General features: G+C 46.2%; 2 protein-coding genes across 6 annotated transcripts in view; one reads left to right on the top strand and one right to left on the bottom strand.

The window, feature by feature from the left end:
- The window catches only part of smpd5 (sphingomyelin phosphodiesterase 5), a 35,303-nt gene extending 27,885 nt beyond the window's left edge, over positions 1-7,418 (top strand). For all 3 annotated transcript variants that reach the window (XM_055665608.1, XM_055665598.1, XM_055665601.1), the window contains 3 exons: positions 2,344-2,407; positions 3,481-3,637; positions 6,621-7,418. In XM_055665608.1, the coding sequence (XP_055521583.1) occupies positions 2,344-2,407; positions 3,481-3,637; positions 6,621-6,737 (338 nt within the window). In that variant the 3' untranslated portion in view covers positions 6,738-7,418. The remainder of the gene's footprint in view (positions 1-2,343; positions 2,408-3,480; positions 3,638-6,620) is intronic.
- A 1,316-nt stretch (positions 7,419-8,734) lies between these two features.
- The window catches only part of fbxl6 (F-box and leucine-rich repeat protein 6), a 30,216-nt gene continuing 22,306 nt past the window's right edge, over positions 8,735-16,644 (bottom strand). For all 3 annotated transcript variants that reach the window (XM_055665618.1, XM_055665622.1, XM_055665628.1), the window contains exons 7-10: positions 16,108-16,221; positions 15,334-15,565; positions 13,001-13,241; positions 8,735-11,731 (exon numbers count right to left, since the gene is read on the bottom strand). In XM_055665618.1, the coding sequence (XP_055521593.1) occupies positions 11,542-11,731; positions 13,001-13,241; positions 15,334-15,565; positions 16,108-16,221 (777 nt within the window). In that variant the 3' untranslated portion in view covers positions 8,735-11,541. The remainder of the gene's footprint in view (positions 11,732-13,000; positions 13,242-15,333; positions 15,566-16,107; positions 16,222-16,644) is intronic.

Raw genomic sequence — 16,644 nt, 5'->3', positions numbered from 1 at the left:
GTGCTTGTTACAAAAGAAAACACAAACTAATGGAATAACTCAGTGGATCAGGCAGCATACAGTATCTGGAAACCGTGAGTCTGAAGAAGGGTCCCGACACGAAACATCACATATCCATGTTCTCCAGATATGCTGTTTGACCTACTGAGTTACTCCAGCACTTTGTATATTTTTTGGAACAAATAATTCATGCCCATTTTTACTACACAGATCCATGTGCATTACTTGAGTTGAATGCTAGATCTCCAGAGTGAATGGATGCAAGAGAACATGCTTCAGCTCATAAGGATGCCACTCTAGTAGAGAACTAAACTTTTTTTAGCAGGGAAGGCATCTGGCTGGTCTATCTGAAACACTTGCAGGATAGGTGGTGGAGGCAATTGCTGTGGCATCATTTTCTTGATCAACTGGGCCAATGAGCTGAGGAATGGCAGATGCGGTTTAATTCACATAAATATGACCTATTGAATTTTGATAAGATAAACCCAGGCAGGGTTGCACAGCAAATTGTAGGGCCTGGAGTGTTGTAGAACAGGGAGCTAGAGATACATGTGCAGGCACTCCTAGAGTTGCATAATAGGCAATAAACTCGCAGTTGCGTAAACAGCTCACAGTTCTTTCCTTGCCTGGGATCGACGCTCCAACCACGGCCTGCAGACTTTAACATCAAGGAGCTCGCAGTCTCTGGTTGAGACCGACGTCGGGAAGCTCCAAAAGCCGCACGATGTTCGACTAGCCCCGACCCAGGGTAGACCGCCCGACGTGGCAGAGCTGAGATTCCTTCCGATGCAGGAGCTTGATCGCCCCGACGAGGAGGCCCGCCGCTGGCTACGGGAGTAAGATCGTCCTGTCAATAGAGGCCCTCGACCGCTGGAGGACAAAGAAGGGAGAGATTGAACTTTTTTTGCCTTCCATCACAGTGAGGAATGTGGAGGAGTCACTATGGTGGATGTTCATGTTAAAATGTATTTTGTGTGTTCTGTTGCTTTTTATTGGTATGATGACTGTATGGCAAATCAAATTCCTTGTATGTTGCAAAATATACATGGCTAATATAGTATTATGATGATTATGAGTAGGTGGTCCTGTTTCCTGAATGACCCGTGTTATTACCAAGGGATTGCCAAACAGGATAGTGCAGCTGAATCTTTGAAGAAGGGCTGCGACCTGAAACGTCACCTATCCATGTTCTCTAGAGATGCTGCCTGACTCACTGAGTTACTCCAGCACTTTGTCATTTTGTGTATTAACCAACATCTGCAGTTCTTTGATTCTACCTAGTTTTAAGGTGATTCCAACGTGTAAAATCTGACTTATTTAAGGGTTTACCTAATTCTCACGTAAGTCTGGGAGTGTCTGTACGTGGTTCCATGAAAATAGCAGCGCAGTAGACATGATAGTAAAGAAGGCGTTTGGCACACTTATATTCAGCGGTTAGGGTATTGAATACAGAAGTTGGAACATTAGAACTGTACAAGTCGATGGTGAGACCACATTTGGTTTATTGTGCACAGTTCTGATCAACCAGCTATATGAAGGATGTCATTAAACTGGAAAGGGTGTAAAATAGATTTATGAGAATGTTACTAGTTCTAGAGAGTTTCAGTTGTAAGAAGAGGGTGCATCAGCAGGGTCTATTTTCCCTGAAGCATAAGAGGCTGAGGGGTGATCTTATAAAGGTTTATAAAATCATGAGGGGCATTGATGAGGTAAATGGTCACAGTCTTTATCCCCAGGGTTGGAGTGATTAACACTAGAAGGCATAGGCTTAAAGTGAGAGGGGAAAGATTTGAAAGGTATGATTTTCTTCCACACAGTATGGTGGGAATGTGGAACGAGCTGTCAGTTGAAGTGATTGGGGCAGGTACGATTACAATAGTTAAAAGTGACTTGGGCAGCTGCATGGGTAGGAAACGTTTGGAGGGATGTAGACCGAGAGTTGCAAGTGGAAGCAGCTCAATTAGGCAACTTGGTTGGCCTGGACTGGATAGCCTATTTCCTTGCTATAGCTCAATGACTATTTAAGAAACAGACAACACAATATGAGTGAACTTTATTTATCCCAGGAGGGAAATTGATCTGCCAACAGACATAAAACACAATGATCAGATGAGCACATGAATCACTAATGAATAGGACTGTGGACAGAGCAGTGGTCAATGTCAACCCCCTGTGTGTTAAATACCTGTCAGGCCCTTTTCAAGGAAAATAACTTGGGAGTCATTCTGGTAAATCTGTCTTGCACCCAGTCCAATTCCTTCACAACTTTCTTAAAGTCTGTTTCCACATCGTTGGCCATTGTTTTATAAAGATCTCAATTGGCTTGTGCTGTCTGTTTCCCAGGTACTCTGTTAGAACAAAGAACGATGTATGAAGAGCAAGTGATCAGCCCTGAGAATTTGCAGCGGTGAGTAGTGGCAAAAGTGGGAGGGAAAGCAATCTGGGACCGGCTAGTGCTTCATCCTTCAATGTAACCTGTAATACAGCACATTCCCTGAGTATTTATGTTCAGAGGGATACCTGGGTCCCTGAAAGTGGTAACGCAAGTAGAAAGTGGTAACGCAAGTACTGTAGATAGTCTAGAGATCGAGATACGGCACGGAAATAGGCCGTTCGGCCCACTGAGTCCATGTTGACCATCGGCCCACTGAGTCCATGTTGACCATCGTTGATCACCTGTTCACACTTGTTCTACACTCCAAAGCCTCCACAACCTTTCATGCAGCGACCAGAACTGCTCTAAAAATGCTCCAAATATGACCTTTGTGAACCAAAGTTTTATACAACTGCGAAGTGATTTCCCAATTTTTATACTCGGCAGGCTGGCCAATGTAGGCCTGTAGGCTGCACGCCTTCACCATTCTATTTAGTTTGTGGCTTCTTTCAAAGAGCCATGGACTTGGACAAATTGCACTACTAGATTTACATGTGCATGATTTGCCTGGATAGCATGCAAGACAGTCTTTCATTGTATCATGTGCACATCACAATAACAAACCAATAATAATGTGATTGCGCTGGAGAGAATGCAGATGAGATTTCCCAATTTGTTGCCTGGCATGGAGAACTTCAGTTATGAGGAGATAGGAGTGGTATCTGAGGAACCTAACGGGGTTCAGATAGAGGTGCACAGTCGTTAAGAGGGCCACAGATAGGTGCATAGTGAGAAACTTTTCTCCATGACAGATGTCTTAAACCAGGTAGGTTTGGGTAGGATCTGAGGATATATTTTTAACCCAGAGGGTGGCTGCAATCTGGAATGCATTACCAGAGGAGGTGATGCAGGCAGATCCACTCTGCACATTTAAGTATCTGAACGATCACTTGGATCTCCTTGGCATCGCCGGCTATATACCAAGTACTGGTCGATGGGATTAGTGTAGATAGGAACTTGATCATGAGCACGGACATGGTGGGCTGAAGGGCCTTGTTCCGTACTATTATAACTCCAAAACACCCAACTACCTCTCATTCTTTCAGGGCCTTGGAAATTGATGAGTTGAGGAAACAGTACCTGGCATTCCCGATTAACTGCGTCATTGACACCGACAGTCCAGAGGCCTCAACTGTCGGAGGGGGACGCAGGATTGATTACTTGCTGTATCGGGAAGATACTGTTGCACAGGAAGTGACAACTGTAAGTATGGTTACCAGTACCATGCTACCAAAACCCTGTATGCACTGAATTATGTTTGTTCCGTCTCTTGAGAACATCAAATTTTAGATTTTTCTCCCTTGTATGAAAGCTGCCTCGGGAAAGCAGCCAACATAATCAAGAACAATGAATACAATGAACAACTCCCTGGTTCACTCATCCTTTCTCAGCCAAAACCATCCCTCCCCAGGGATTTCCCCCAGCAAACGCAAGATATACAATACCTCTTGTCCCTCCCTTGCCTCCTCCTGCGACTGCATCCAGGGACCTCAACGGTCATTTCAGGTGAAGCAGAGGTTCACTTACACCTCCTCCAACCTCATCTATTGTATCCGGTATTCTCATTGTGGACTCCTATATATCGGCGAGACCAATCGCACACTGAGCGACCATTTCGCTGAACACCTACGCTCAGTCTGCCTTGGCCTATGCGATCTCCCAGTTGCCAAACATTTTCCCATTCCCATACTGACCTTTCTCTCCTGGGCCTCCCCAGTCAGAGTGACACCACACGCAAATTGGAACAGCATCTTGTATTTTGCTTGGGTAGCTTACAACCCAGTGGCATGAAGATTGATTTCTATAACTAAGTAAACTTTGCATTCCCCCTCTCTCCGTCCCTCCCCCACCCTGTCTGTACTCCTTCGTTATCACTTCATCTGCTGCCAACAATTGACCATTGTGGGCTCCACCTTTCCTGAGTCATCGATGCAGCTTTTACATAAAGAAACATCTAAAATAAAATAAAATGTTGGGAGAGTCCAGAACCAGGGGTCACAGTTTAAGAATAAGGAGAAGGCCATTTAGGACTGAGATAAGGAAAAACTTTTTCGCCCAGAGAGTTGTGAATCTGGAATTCTCAACCACAGAAGGCAATGGAGGCCAATTCACTGGATGTTTTCAAGAGAGTTAGATATAGTTCTGAGGGCTTAAGGAATCAAGGGGTATGGGGAAAAAGCAGTTCCCCCTCATGTTACCCCTAAACTTCTGTCCCTTAATTCTCACGTCATGTCCCCTTGTTTGAATCTTCCCTACTCTCAGTGGGAAAAGCTTATCCACGTCAACTCTGTCTATCCCTCTCATCATTTTAAAGCCCTCTATCAAGTCCCCCCCTTAACCTTCTGCGTTCCAAAGAATAAAGACCTAACTTGTTCAACCAATGTCTGTAACTTAGTTGCTGAAACCCAGGCAACATTCTAGTACATCTCCTCTGTACTCTCTATTTTGTTGACATCCTTCCTATAATTAGGTGACCAAAATTGTACACCATACTCCAGAATTGGCCTCACCAATGCCATGTACAATTTTAACATTAGATCCCAATGCTCTGATTTATAAAGGCCAGCACACCAAAAGCTTTCTTTACCACCCTATCTACATGAGATTCCACCTTCAGGGAACTGTGCACAGTTATTCCTAGATCCCTCTGTTCAACTGCATTTCTCAATTCACTACCATTTACCATGTACGTCCTATTTTGATTTGTCCTGCCAAGATGTAGCACCTCTTCCCAAGTCCTCCCCTTTCTGCAGAGACCGTTCCTTCTGTAACTCCCTGGACAATTCGTCCCTTCCCACCCAAACTACCCCCTCCCCGGGTACTTTCCCCTGCAACTGCTGGAATTGCAACACTTGTCCCTTTACCTCCCCCCTCGACTCCATCCAAGGACCCAATCACTCTTTCCAGGTGAAGCACAGGTTCACCTGCACCTCCTCCAACCTCATATCTGCATCCGCTGTTCCAGGTGTTAACTTCTCTACGTCGACGAGACCAATCGCAGGCTCGGCGATCGCGTCACTGAACACCTCCGCTCAGTCTGTCTTAACCAACCTGATCGCCTGGTTGCTCAGCACTTCAACTCCTCCTCTCATTCCCAATCTGACCTTTCTGTCCTGGGCCTCCTCCATTGTCAGAGTGAGGCCCAACGCAAATTGGAGGAACAGCACCTCATATTTTGTTTGGGTAGTTCACACCCCAGCGGAATGAACATTGACCTCTAATTTTACATAGCCCTTGGTTTCTTCCTCCTTCCTCTCCCCCTTCCAAGTTCCCCCACAAGTCCTACTGCCTCTTCCTACTTCCTTTCTTTTTCCCGCCCCTCCCCCCGGCATCAGTCTGAAGGATCTCGACCTGAAACGTCGCCAATTCCTCTCTTCATAGATGCTGCCTCACCCGCTGAGTTTCTCCAACATTTTTTGTCTACCTTCCTATACCTCTAGTTTCCCTCTCCCTGTGTCTTGGTCTAATGAAGGGTCTCGACCTGAAATGTCACACCTTTTCCTTTTCTCCAGATTGTGTCTTACCCACTGAGTTACTCCAGCATTTTGTGTCTATCTTTGGAGTAAACCAGCATCTTCTTACACATTTAAAATGTACATCCTTGATTGTTTTATCCATTATCCAATCTGAATATCAATGTATAAAACTTTGTTGGATAACACTTGAGGATGATTAGGGCACATATTTCTAGCAAAGACACTGGAGAAATGTGTGTAGCACAGTGGTGCAGCTGGTAGACGTGCTGCTTCACAGCTCCAGAGAGCCAGCTTTGATCCTTTGATCTCCAGTGAAGTTCACACCACCTCCCTGTAACTAATGTAGGTGGAGCAACAAACCAGCATAGCTGTGGAAGGCCAAAAGTCCCGACTCTAATGTACGATTCACAATCTAACTTTCGACTATTTTTAATCATCCTATTACCCTGAGTAACAAAATCTATTTGTGGCAGATTCTTGAGCAATAAATAAATTGCTGGAGAAACTGAACAGTGGGAAGAGGGGTCCTGCCCTGAAACATCGTCTGTTCATTCCCTCCCACAGATGCTGCCTGATCTACTGCATTCCTCCAGCATTTTGTTTTGCTCAAGATTCCTGCATCCAGACTCCTGTCGTCTCTATGCTGGTTACTTGTTCTTGTTTATTAATGATGAGTAGTGATTATAGTTAATCTGTGTGTTCTTTGACAGGAACTGGATGAGTTTACTTTTATTACCCAGCTGGCTGGAATGACTGATCACCTTCCAATCGCAATGAGACTCTTCATTTCCATGGCATCAGAGGATGACCCCGTTGATGAATTTTGACCTACAGTATCTCCCACCCCCAATAAGTGCCAAAGAACTTCAAGATGTGTCAAAACTATCGTTAAAGGATGTTTTTTAAATGCATAAATTATGAATACAAATCATGACATTTGACGTCTGAACAAACTAGGGGTGTTTGCTGTCCTTTATGCCTATTGTGCTGGAAATTAGACCATGGTTCTGAAGAATGTGCACTTTAAATGTTGGACGTTGGAATCTAGAGCTGTTGGAGGTCAGGCCCAATATAAACTCTCAACCTTGGCTGCAAAGTCCTGTGACTGGCTGTTTGGAATCTAGAGCTGTAGGTCCAGTCCAGCATGAACTCTCCACCTTGGCGGCAAAGTCCTCTGCTTTTTTGTTCTTTTCCCACACATCATTTCCTCAGGATGCCAATGTGATAGTTATTAATTTATTGCCAAATGTCTGGTTTGTATGCTGCTGTGTCCAGTCCCCTCAATTTCTATTTCCACTTCAATACCTGCAAGCAAGAAAACCCAGACCAACGACTATTTGGGTCAAGACTCTTCTGATCCGATTTGAACAGTGTTCCAGACAGTTGCTGATTTGGGTTGAATGTATTACAGAAGATTCCATCGCACTAGATTTCTGTCTTTACTCCCGTTCAGCTATACTTTCATAACTAATAAATGAAAAAGTAAGGCATCTGCTAGCCTATTCTTGGGTTGCTCTGACTTGTCCTGTGATGTTCATGGTGTCCAGGAGATACATCACAATATCCATAAGATCGCAGACTGGTGGAGGCTGACGAGCCATGATGATGGTGAAGGGTGACATTCCCAATCATTGCTCTTAATGAGTGATGTGCAAGCATTTCAGTCACTAATCAAAACAGAAACACTGGGGGGAGGGGGACAGTCTCAGTGGTTAACATCTAGCTTAATGTTGTTCCTACAGAGGGATCGTGGAGGGGGGGGGGGTTCCAATGCCATAACTCCTTGAAAATGGTAATACAAGTAGACTGAGTGGAAAATAAGGCATATATTATGCTTGCCTTCATTGGTCAGGACACAGAGTACAAGAGAAGAAGTCACAATGAAGCTTTATAGGATTTTGGTTTAGACCCACATTTGGCGTAACCACCAGCAAGCAGTCTGGTCGCTCCAACACAGGAATGATATGGAGGCTTTTGAAAGGGTGCAGTGGAGGTTTAGGAGAACCTGGATTAGTGTATATATTAGCTACAAAAAGAGTTTGGACAGACAGATTGTTTTCTCTGGAAGGCCAGAGCTTGGGGAGAGACCTGATGGAAGTATATTAAAAAAAATGGTGCATATCTTTAAGGTGAGAGAGGAAGGTTTATACAGATGGTGGCTAGTGCCTGGAACATGCGGCCAGTGGAGGTGGGAAGGTAGATACGATAGTGACATCTAAGAATATAAACACCACTGATGAGTGGTGAAGTCTGAATGGTCCCCATGTCCCAAACAACTCTGACCAACTTCTACAGATGTGCTGCAGAAAACATTTTATCAGGATCCATCATGGCATAGTTTGGGAATAGTTTCATCCTCTAACTCCATCTATACTTCACACTGCCTCGTCAAGGCAACCAGCATAATCAAGGATGAGTCTCACTCTGGACATTCCCTGTTCTCCCCTCTTCCATCAGGCATAAAGTACAGAAGTATGGCAACACACACCTCCAGATTTAAAGACAGTTTCTTCCCAGCTGTTATCAGGCAACTGAACCATCCTATCACCAACTAGAGAGTGGTTCTGAGCTACCATCTACCTCATTGGAGACCCTCATAATATCTTTCATCAGAATTTACTGGAGTTTATCTTAGACTAAAAAATGTTATTCCCATTATCCCGTATCTGTACACTGTGGACAGCTTGATTGTATTCATGTATAGTCTTTCTGCTGCCTTGCTAGCACATAACATAAAAAACTTTCTACTGCGACACGTGACAAACTAAACAAAAATGGTGTGCTAAATTTAATCCACTTTAGTAACAGAAGACAGAATGAAACCTTTAGGTTTTCCAAATATTTTATTATTATTATTAATATTTTATCCCAGTTATTTATTTCTACAATCACAATCGATAGGAGATAAAAAAACATTTTCATAAAATAGAAGCATTTGCCAGTTAGCAGAGGCAGCGGTTACTGGTTTATCAGCTGCTGCAACACAGTCCCAAATGTTCCTGCCCGTCCCCTCCTCCACCCTAAAACACCCACCACTAATTCCCCCAAATGGAAGACCCTTTGCTGGGAAGATAACTCACACTGTAAAACAGTGAGTGAACTGCAGGGGGTGTCCTTGGTCAGGTTGCTGTACAGCAGCAGGAGGATTTCCAGCTGGGCTCACTCTGCCTTCAATGCAAGGTTGGGCCTGGCCTGGCTACACTCTGCAATCACTGCAGTGAATCCAATGTAGCACCCAGGCTGCTCAGTTGGTTGAGGCTTGGTTCCGGCTGAGAAAGCAACCTTTTCCTGAGATTGAAAGCTGGCAATAGCCCCCATAGTTTACAGCATAACAATTATAAATCCATATTTTCTATAATGCACCATGATTTACATATTCACAAGTCACCAATGTTTTATCCATTCTCAATGTGGAAAGGCAGTCATCACTTTGTACCGATAGGAAAGGAATAAGCTTCTAATTGAGACAAGGAACTGCAGGTGCTGGAATGTTGAGTAGGAAGAACTCAGCGGGTCAGGCAGCATATTTGGAGAGAATCGACAGATGATGTTTCGGGTCGGGCCCTTCTTCAAACTGAAGAAGGATCCCAACCTGAAATGTCACATATCCATGTTTTCCAGAGATGCGGCCGGGCCAGTTGACTTACTGCAGCACTTTGCACGTTCCTAATTAAAGTGGTCTCCGAATGAGACCAGTGACACAATGCATTGTTGTTGGAACCTGGGGTATAGAAGTTGAACAGCACCGTGATCTTTGACTCCCCCCTCAGGGGAGGGAAGAGGTGAAGAGACTGCAGCGCTGCCTGTTCCCCTACCCGTGGACAGACCAGCGAGCAGGGTCTGGGTGTCATGGTCTTGCCTCAGCTACCCCCTCCACCAGTTACTTTGCAATCACTCAGAGTGCACCGACAGAAAAAAAGCAAGGCAAGTAGAAGACCATCTTTACTCTGTTACCGGTAGCAATAGCCCCGCGTCAAAAAGTAAGTGGCCCCTGACAGCTTGTACAAGGAAACATTTCATGCACCCAGCTGATCAAAATCTGAAACATGTCATGGGAATATCAGTTGGGGGGTTGTTGTACGCAATGTCAACTACTCGCTGGTACACATCCAGGTACAATGATTTTAAAATCTGCTTTGGAGACCTGGCCAGGCCTTGCATCCTCTGAATGTCTGTTGAAAGAACCTCCCACCAAACACTGACTGAATGAAGAGCTCCTGAAATCAGAGGAGTCCTGCAGATGCCGTTATTCCTCTGCTTTCCACTGGGCGTCAGGCAAAAATAGTCATGGATACAACGCAGCATCCAATCAGCAAATGCCGGAGGAAGCAGCCAGCTGCCTCGGTGGCGAGAGAAATGGAGCCATAAATAACGTGATTTTCCATCCATCGGTTGATTAAGTCAACAATAAGGGCAAGTATGATTTAGAACCACTGCCTCTCAATTCCCCTCGTGTCCAGGTTCCCAATCACTGTCCAAGCAGATGATCCAGAGCACCAGGAAATATAAAACCACACTACCTGTGGCACCACACACACCACGTAAAAAGGCAACAGTGAAAGTGAACAGAAAAAGGGAATGTCCAAAGTTCCTCACAAGGAAATAAAACTAAAAGACTCTTTCTGCACCTTGGACAGTGGAGATAATGTTGTACGGTGCACAGCTAGGAGAAATGTACAGAAAATGAATCAATTAAATATGACAAAGTATGGAAACAGGCCCTTCGGTCCACCAAATCCATGCCAACCATCCATCGGCCTTTTGACACTCGTTCCACATTATCCCTCTTGTGCATCCACTCCCTACACACGTAGGAAATTTACAGAGGGCCAATTAACCCACAGACCTGCACGTCTTTGGGATCAGGGAGATAACTGGGGCGCCCGGAGGAAAATCCGGAGAGAACGAGCAGACTCCACAACTAACATCACCCGAGCACAGGACCAAACCTGGGTCTCCGGCGCAGTGAGGCAGCAGTTCTCCCGACTGCACTACTGTGCACCACTAAAGTGGAAGACGCTTAAGGCACTAAACTCGGGATGAGTGCCCAGAGCAAGCCCTTTGAAAACACACCATAACAATGCACACCTCCACAGATGGGACTTTGTTTACATTCAGAGACAATTCCTGGTCTAAGAACATCTATCACTTTCACTCCACCAGCCAATGCACTCATGTTGTCTCAGGCAAGCCCGTCAACAGCTCAGACCAGATCATGGCCTGCCCTAGGCTTCCTCTGATGGCTGTGGCCACCTTGGAATATGTCCCCAGCCACCGCACAAGACACCTTATACTGCAGGCTTGTCCCGTGCTCCAGCCTGCCACAGATGTCGGCTGGCGATCCATGTTCTTTTGAAGGTGATGGGGTAAACCTCAGGACGATTGGTGACCGGAACACTAAATTCCATTGACTGCAGTCCAAATCAGCTTTGACCTGCACAGAGTACCTCTGAGGTCAACCTAGAACACGGAGCTTGGCCTGCAGTGCAGTTGATACGGTTTTTGCTTTATTTATCGATTGTGCTCTGAACTTTACGGAACGAGTTGGACACATGGGATTTGTTTGTGGAGGTGAGGCTGACACACTACCCGTCGACTCTAGCCGTCGTTGGTCTCATGCGAGCGGGATTCTTACTTGACGCACTTCCCCTGCGGCCGCCGATCGCCAGCGAGCTGCTGTCCTCCTCCGCCGCTCAGTAAGCAGTTGACAAACTGGGAGATTTCATCCCGGCCCCGGTAGATCCTCTTCAGCCCACGGGGCAGGCAGCGGCAGGACGTCAAGTTCAGGTAGCTGAGGGCAGGGCTGCTGCTTACTACCACCCTGAAGGACGGAGGGGAGAGCAGAGAAAGGAAAGCAGATGTTAATCCCTATTGCAAATGCAACAATAACCGGGGAAAAACACGTTGGCTGTTTCCCGAGGGAATTATGGCACTGGGCAGCTGCTAACAGAAGGCTCTACCTGCACAGCCTCTGTACAGAAAGACGGGTCAAAGTTTAGGTTTATTATTGTCATATGTACTGAGAAAAGGTGAAAAGATCCAATCAGATCAGATAATTGAAATCAAATCAGATAGTGAAGATGGTTATCAAAAATTGCAGCAGGATCTTGGTCAGTTGGGCAAGTGGGCCGAGGAATGATTAATGGAGTTTAATGCAGATGTTGAATGCATTTATCTGCATTAACATGACAATAGACAATAGGTGCAGGAGTAGGCCATTCGGCCCTTCGAGCCAGCACCACCATTCAATGTGATCATGGCTGATCATCCACATGAGGCGTTGCACTTTGGGAAGTCAAACCAGGGCAGGATCTTTACAGTGAACAGAAATACCCTAGGGAGTGTTGGAGAGCAGAGGGATCTTGGAGTGGAGGTACATAGTTCATTGAAAGTGATGTCACATTTAGATAGGGTGGTCAAGGCGGTTTTCGGTACATTGGCCTTCATCAGTCAGGTAGAAGGCAAAGAAGTTGGGATGCCATGGTACACTTGTACAAGACGTTTATTAGGCCACATTTGGAGAATTGTGTTTACTTTTGGTCACCCTGCTATAGGAAGGGTGTGAAACTGGAAAGAGTGCAGATAAGATTTACGAGAATGTTGTCAAGACTCAAGGGCCTGAGCTATAGGGAGAGGTTGGGCGAGCTAGAACATTATTCCTTGGAGTGCAGGAGGCTGAGGGGTGATCTTATAGTGGCATAAATGATCATATTTGGATCAGATAGGGTGAATGCACGACTTTTTCCCCCAAAGTAGTGGAGTCAAGACACAGAGGACATAGGTTTAAGGTGAAAAGAGAAAGATTTAATAGGAAGCCGAGGGTGGAGGGTATATGGAACGAGCAGCCAGAGGAGACAGTTGAAGCAGGTACTGTAATAACATTTAAAAGACATTTGGACAAGTATATGGATAGGAAAGGTTTAAAGTGATATGGGCCAAATGCAGGCAGGTGGGGTAAGCATAGATGGGGTTTCTTGGTCAACATGGGCAAGTTGAGCCAAAGAGCCTGGTCCCATGCTGTGTGGGTGTGTGGTGTATGGTCTTTCACACTCGGGCTCGAGGTGACTACCACATGGATGAAGATGAATACCTGATTGCATCCAGGGTGACCTTGGTCCCAGCCAGGTTGAGAGAGCGTAAGACGTAATTCCCCTCAGGCCCCGCCAGGATTCCCATGGCCAACTCAAGGTCCTTCTCTTTGTAGCACTGACCAGTGAGATCCAGCTCCTCCAACGAGTGTTTCCACTTCAGTGCCATCTGCTCAGAACCCTGCTTGGCCAACAGCAGCGTGGTGGTGCTGCAGTAAAGGCCCAGGAACAACCGCACAAGATCTGGTGTGGGAACAAGCAGAGGGTTTCATAAGAAAGCAATTAGGAACGGCATGGGGGGGGGTCATTCGGCTACTCGAGTTCAATTAAAATTACAGAATAAAGATCTGTCTGCCAAGCTTTAGATTTGCACAAACAGAAACATAGAAACATAGAAAATAGGTGCAGGAGTAGGCCATTCGGCCCTTCGAGCCTGCACCGCCATTCACTATGATCATGGCTGATCATCCAACTCAGTATCCTGTTCCTGCCTTCTCTCCATACCCCCTGATCCCTTTAGCCACAAGGGCCATATCTAACTCCCTCTTAAATATAGCCAATGAACTGGCCTCAACTACCTTCTGCGGTAGAGAATTCCAGAGATTCACCACTCTCTGTGTGAAAAAGGTTTTCCTCATCTCGGTCCTAAAAGATTTCCCCTTTATCCTTAAACTGTGACCCCTTGTGCTGGACTTCCCCAACATCGGGAACAATCTTCCTGCATCTAGCCTGTCCAACCCCTTAAGAATTTTGTAAGTTTCTATAAGATCCCCCCTCAACCTTCTAAATTCTAGCGAGTACAAACCGAGTCTATCCAGTCTTTCAAAGGTTGCAAAGGTGGGTGAAGGGGAAATCGGGGAATTTAATTCTGCTACTGCTTTCTCAGCACTAGAACAGCGGCTATAAACAACATGCTCTGTGACTGTGGAGAGGAAAACAATCTCTTCTGGTCCCTTCCTGACCAGTATGCAGCCATTAACCGATCTGAACCCGACCGTCATCCGAACACTTCCAGCACATCTCGTGCCTATCCAAAAGCCTCAAACATCACTATGTAATCAGCCTCCACCACAACCCCTGACAGCATATTGGCAGCTGTCACTACCCTTTATGTTAAAAAAAAAACACCCTGCACATCTCCTTTAAACTTTGCCATCTCACATTAAACCCATGCCCTTTAGTCTTTGATATTTTCACCGTGGGGAAAAGCTTCCGATTGTCAAGTTTACCTCTGCCTCTCAAATTTCATACACTTCCATTAGATCTCCTCTTAACCTCTGCCATTCCATAGAAAACAATCCAAACAGTCCAACCTCTCCCTGTAACTAATACGCCTTAATCCAGCTTTCATTCTGGAAAACGCCTTCTCCACCCAGACCAAACCCTCCAGATTGTTCCATCACTAGTGTGACCAGAATTGCACACTATACTCCAAATGCAGCCTAATGAAAATTTTACAAACTGGAACACAGGTATCCGAGTCTGATATTGAATGCCCTGACCTATCAAGGCAAGCATGCCCTGAGCCTTCTTCACTATTGTATTTGTTTGTGTTGCCACTTTCAGAGAGCTATGGACTTGAATCCACAATCCCTCTGTACTTTAATGCACCCCAAGATTCCTGCCATTAAATGTTTACTTTCCCCTTACAATTGACCTCACAAAGTGCAACGCCTCACGCTTAGTCAGAGAATCATACATCACGAAACAGGCCTTCCAGCCCGGCTTGCCCACACAGACCAAGATGCCCCATCTACATTAGTCCCACCTGCCCACGTTTGGCCCATATCCCTCTAAACCTTTCTCGATGTACTAGTCCAAATGTATTTTAAATGTTGTAGTTTCTGCCTCAACTACCTCCTCTGGCAGCTCATTCCATATACCCACTAACCTGTGTGGAAAGGTTGCCCATTAGATTCCTATTAAATCTTTCCCCTCTCAACAAAAACCTATGTCCGCTGGTTCTTTATTCCCTTACTATGGGTAAGAGTCTCTATGCATCTACCCTATCTATTCCTCTCATGGTCTAAATATCCCTCTCATCCTCCTGCACTCCAAGGAATACAGTTCTAACCTGCCCAATCTCCCCCTATAGCTCAGACCCTCAAATCCTGGCAACAACCCCTTAACTCTTCTCCGAACTCTTTCCGGCTTAATAATAGATAAAAAGAGGGGGTGCGGTGGGGCGGGGACGGTTGTTGATTAGTTACCTAACTTTGGAGAATTCAATATTTCTGCTTCTATTTCTGATGATCTTATAAACTCTCAAATCACGTACAAACACCCGGACAGAGGAATCACATAACATAGTAGGTGGAGAGAAAGATCTCCCTACCTTGACAGGGCAGGAGCTGTAACCCCGCTGACGTGATCCGGTAACAGCCCCTCAGGTCCAAAGTGCGCAGCCTGGAGGACAGGTGGAGCAGTTTCACCAGAACTTCGTCCGTGACCAGTGAGAAGGAGGAAGTGGCCAGGCACAACTCCTCCAGCTCCGAGAAGCCGACTTCGGGCGAGACGATCATGGTGCAAGCCTTCGGGAACCAGGTCAGATTCAGCAGTCGCAGCACCTGCACCAAATGATGCTGTTAGTAGGGGCTGGGGGCAGTGAAAGAGACAGGGTGCTGCTGAGCAAGGCAGAGAGACAAGCTGAGACGGTGAGCACAGCAAGGAGGCTCGGTGAAAGGCTTCAGACGAAGTGTAAAATGCCACAGCTAAGTGCTGGAAAATGGGATTAATACGGAAGGATGTCCATCGGTCGGCACAGATGTGATGGGCTGAATGGTCTGTTTCCATGCTGTATGACTGTGACTTGGATCGATGCCCCTCCCCCTTACAAACTCATCTTACTCTCTCCCACCCGTTATCTCACCCCATCATCATCTACCTCCCTCTCTCCCCCCTCCCATCCCGCTCTCTCCCCTCCCACCCCCTCTTCTCACTCCCCATTCCCCTCCTCGTCCTCTCACTCCACCTTGCTTTCAACCCCATCTCACCATCTCCTACTCCGCCCCCCCCCCCTCCCCCCCCCCCCCCCCCTCCCCCTGTCCATCCCCCCCTCGCCCTCTCTCACTCCCCATCACCCCCTCTCCTCCACCCAGTTAGTAGTTACCTGCAGTTTGGGGCAGCCTGCCTGCAGCATCTCAATACAGAACTGGAAGTAGGGGTTGGTCTGCTTGATTTCAGTGTTGACCTCCAGTAGCCGAAGTTCAGTACAGTAGCCAGCCTGGGGACAGGGGCAGAGAGAAAGTGTGTGACTGCACAAGGAAAGTCTACGCTGCCTCTGATGTTGCCTTGCCGCCTGTTCTCAGACCAAAGAGGACCAAATATCAACCATCTACTTATAAATGTCAAATACAACATAGAAACATAGAAACATAGAAAATGGGTGCAGGAGTAGGCCATTCGGCCCTTCGAGCCTGCACCGCCATTCAATATGATCATGGCTGATCATCCAACTCAGTATCCTGTACCTGCCTTCTCTCCATACCCCCTGATCCCTTTAGCCACAAGGGCCACATCTAACTCCCTCTTAAATATAGCCAATGAACTGGCCTCAACTACTTTTTGTGGCAGAGAGTTCCAGAGATTTACCACCCTCTGTGTAAAAAATGTTTTTCTCATCTTGGTCCTAAAGGATTTCCCCCTT

Source organism: Leucoraja erinacea, chromosome 2 (genome assembly GCF_028641065.1).
Source record: "Leucoraja erinacea ecotype New England chromosome 2, Leri_hhj_1, whole genome shotgun sequence".
NCBI classification, from domain to species: domain Eukaryota; kingdom Metazoa; phylum Chordata; class Chondrichthyes; order Rajiformes; family Rajidae; genus Leucoraja; species Leucoraja erinaceus.
Note: the sequence above shows the minus strand (reverse complement) of the source record. Positions and strands in the feature narration are given on the sequence as shown.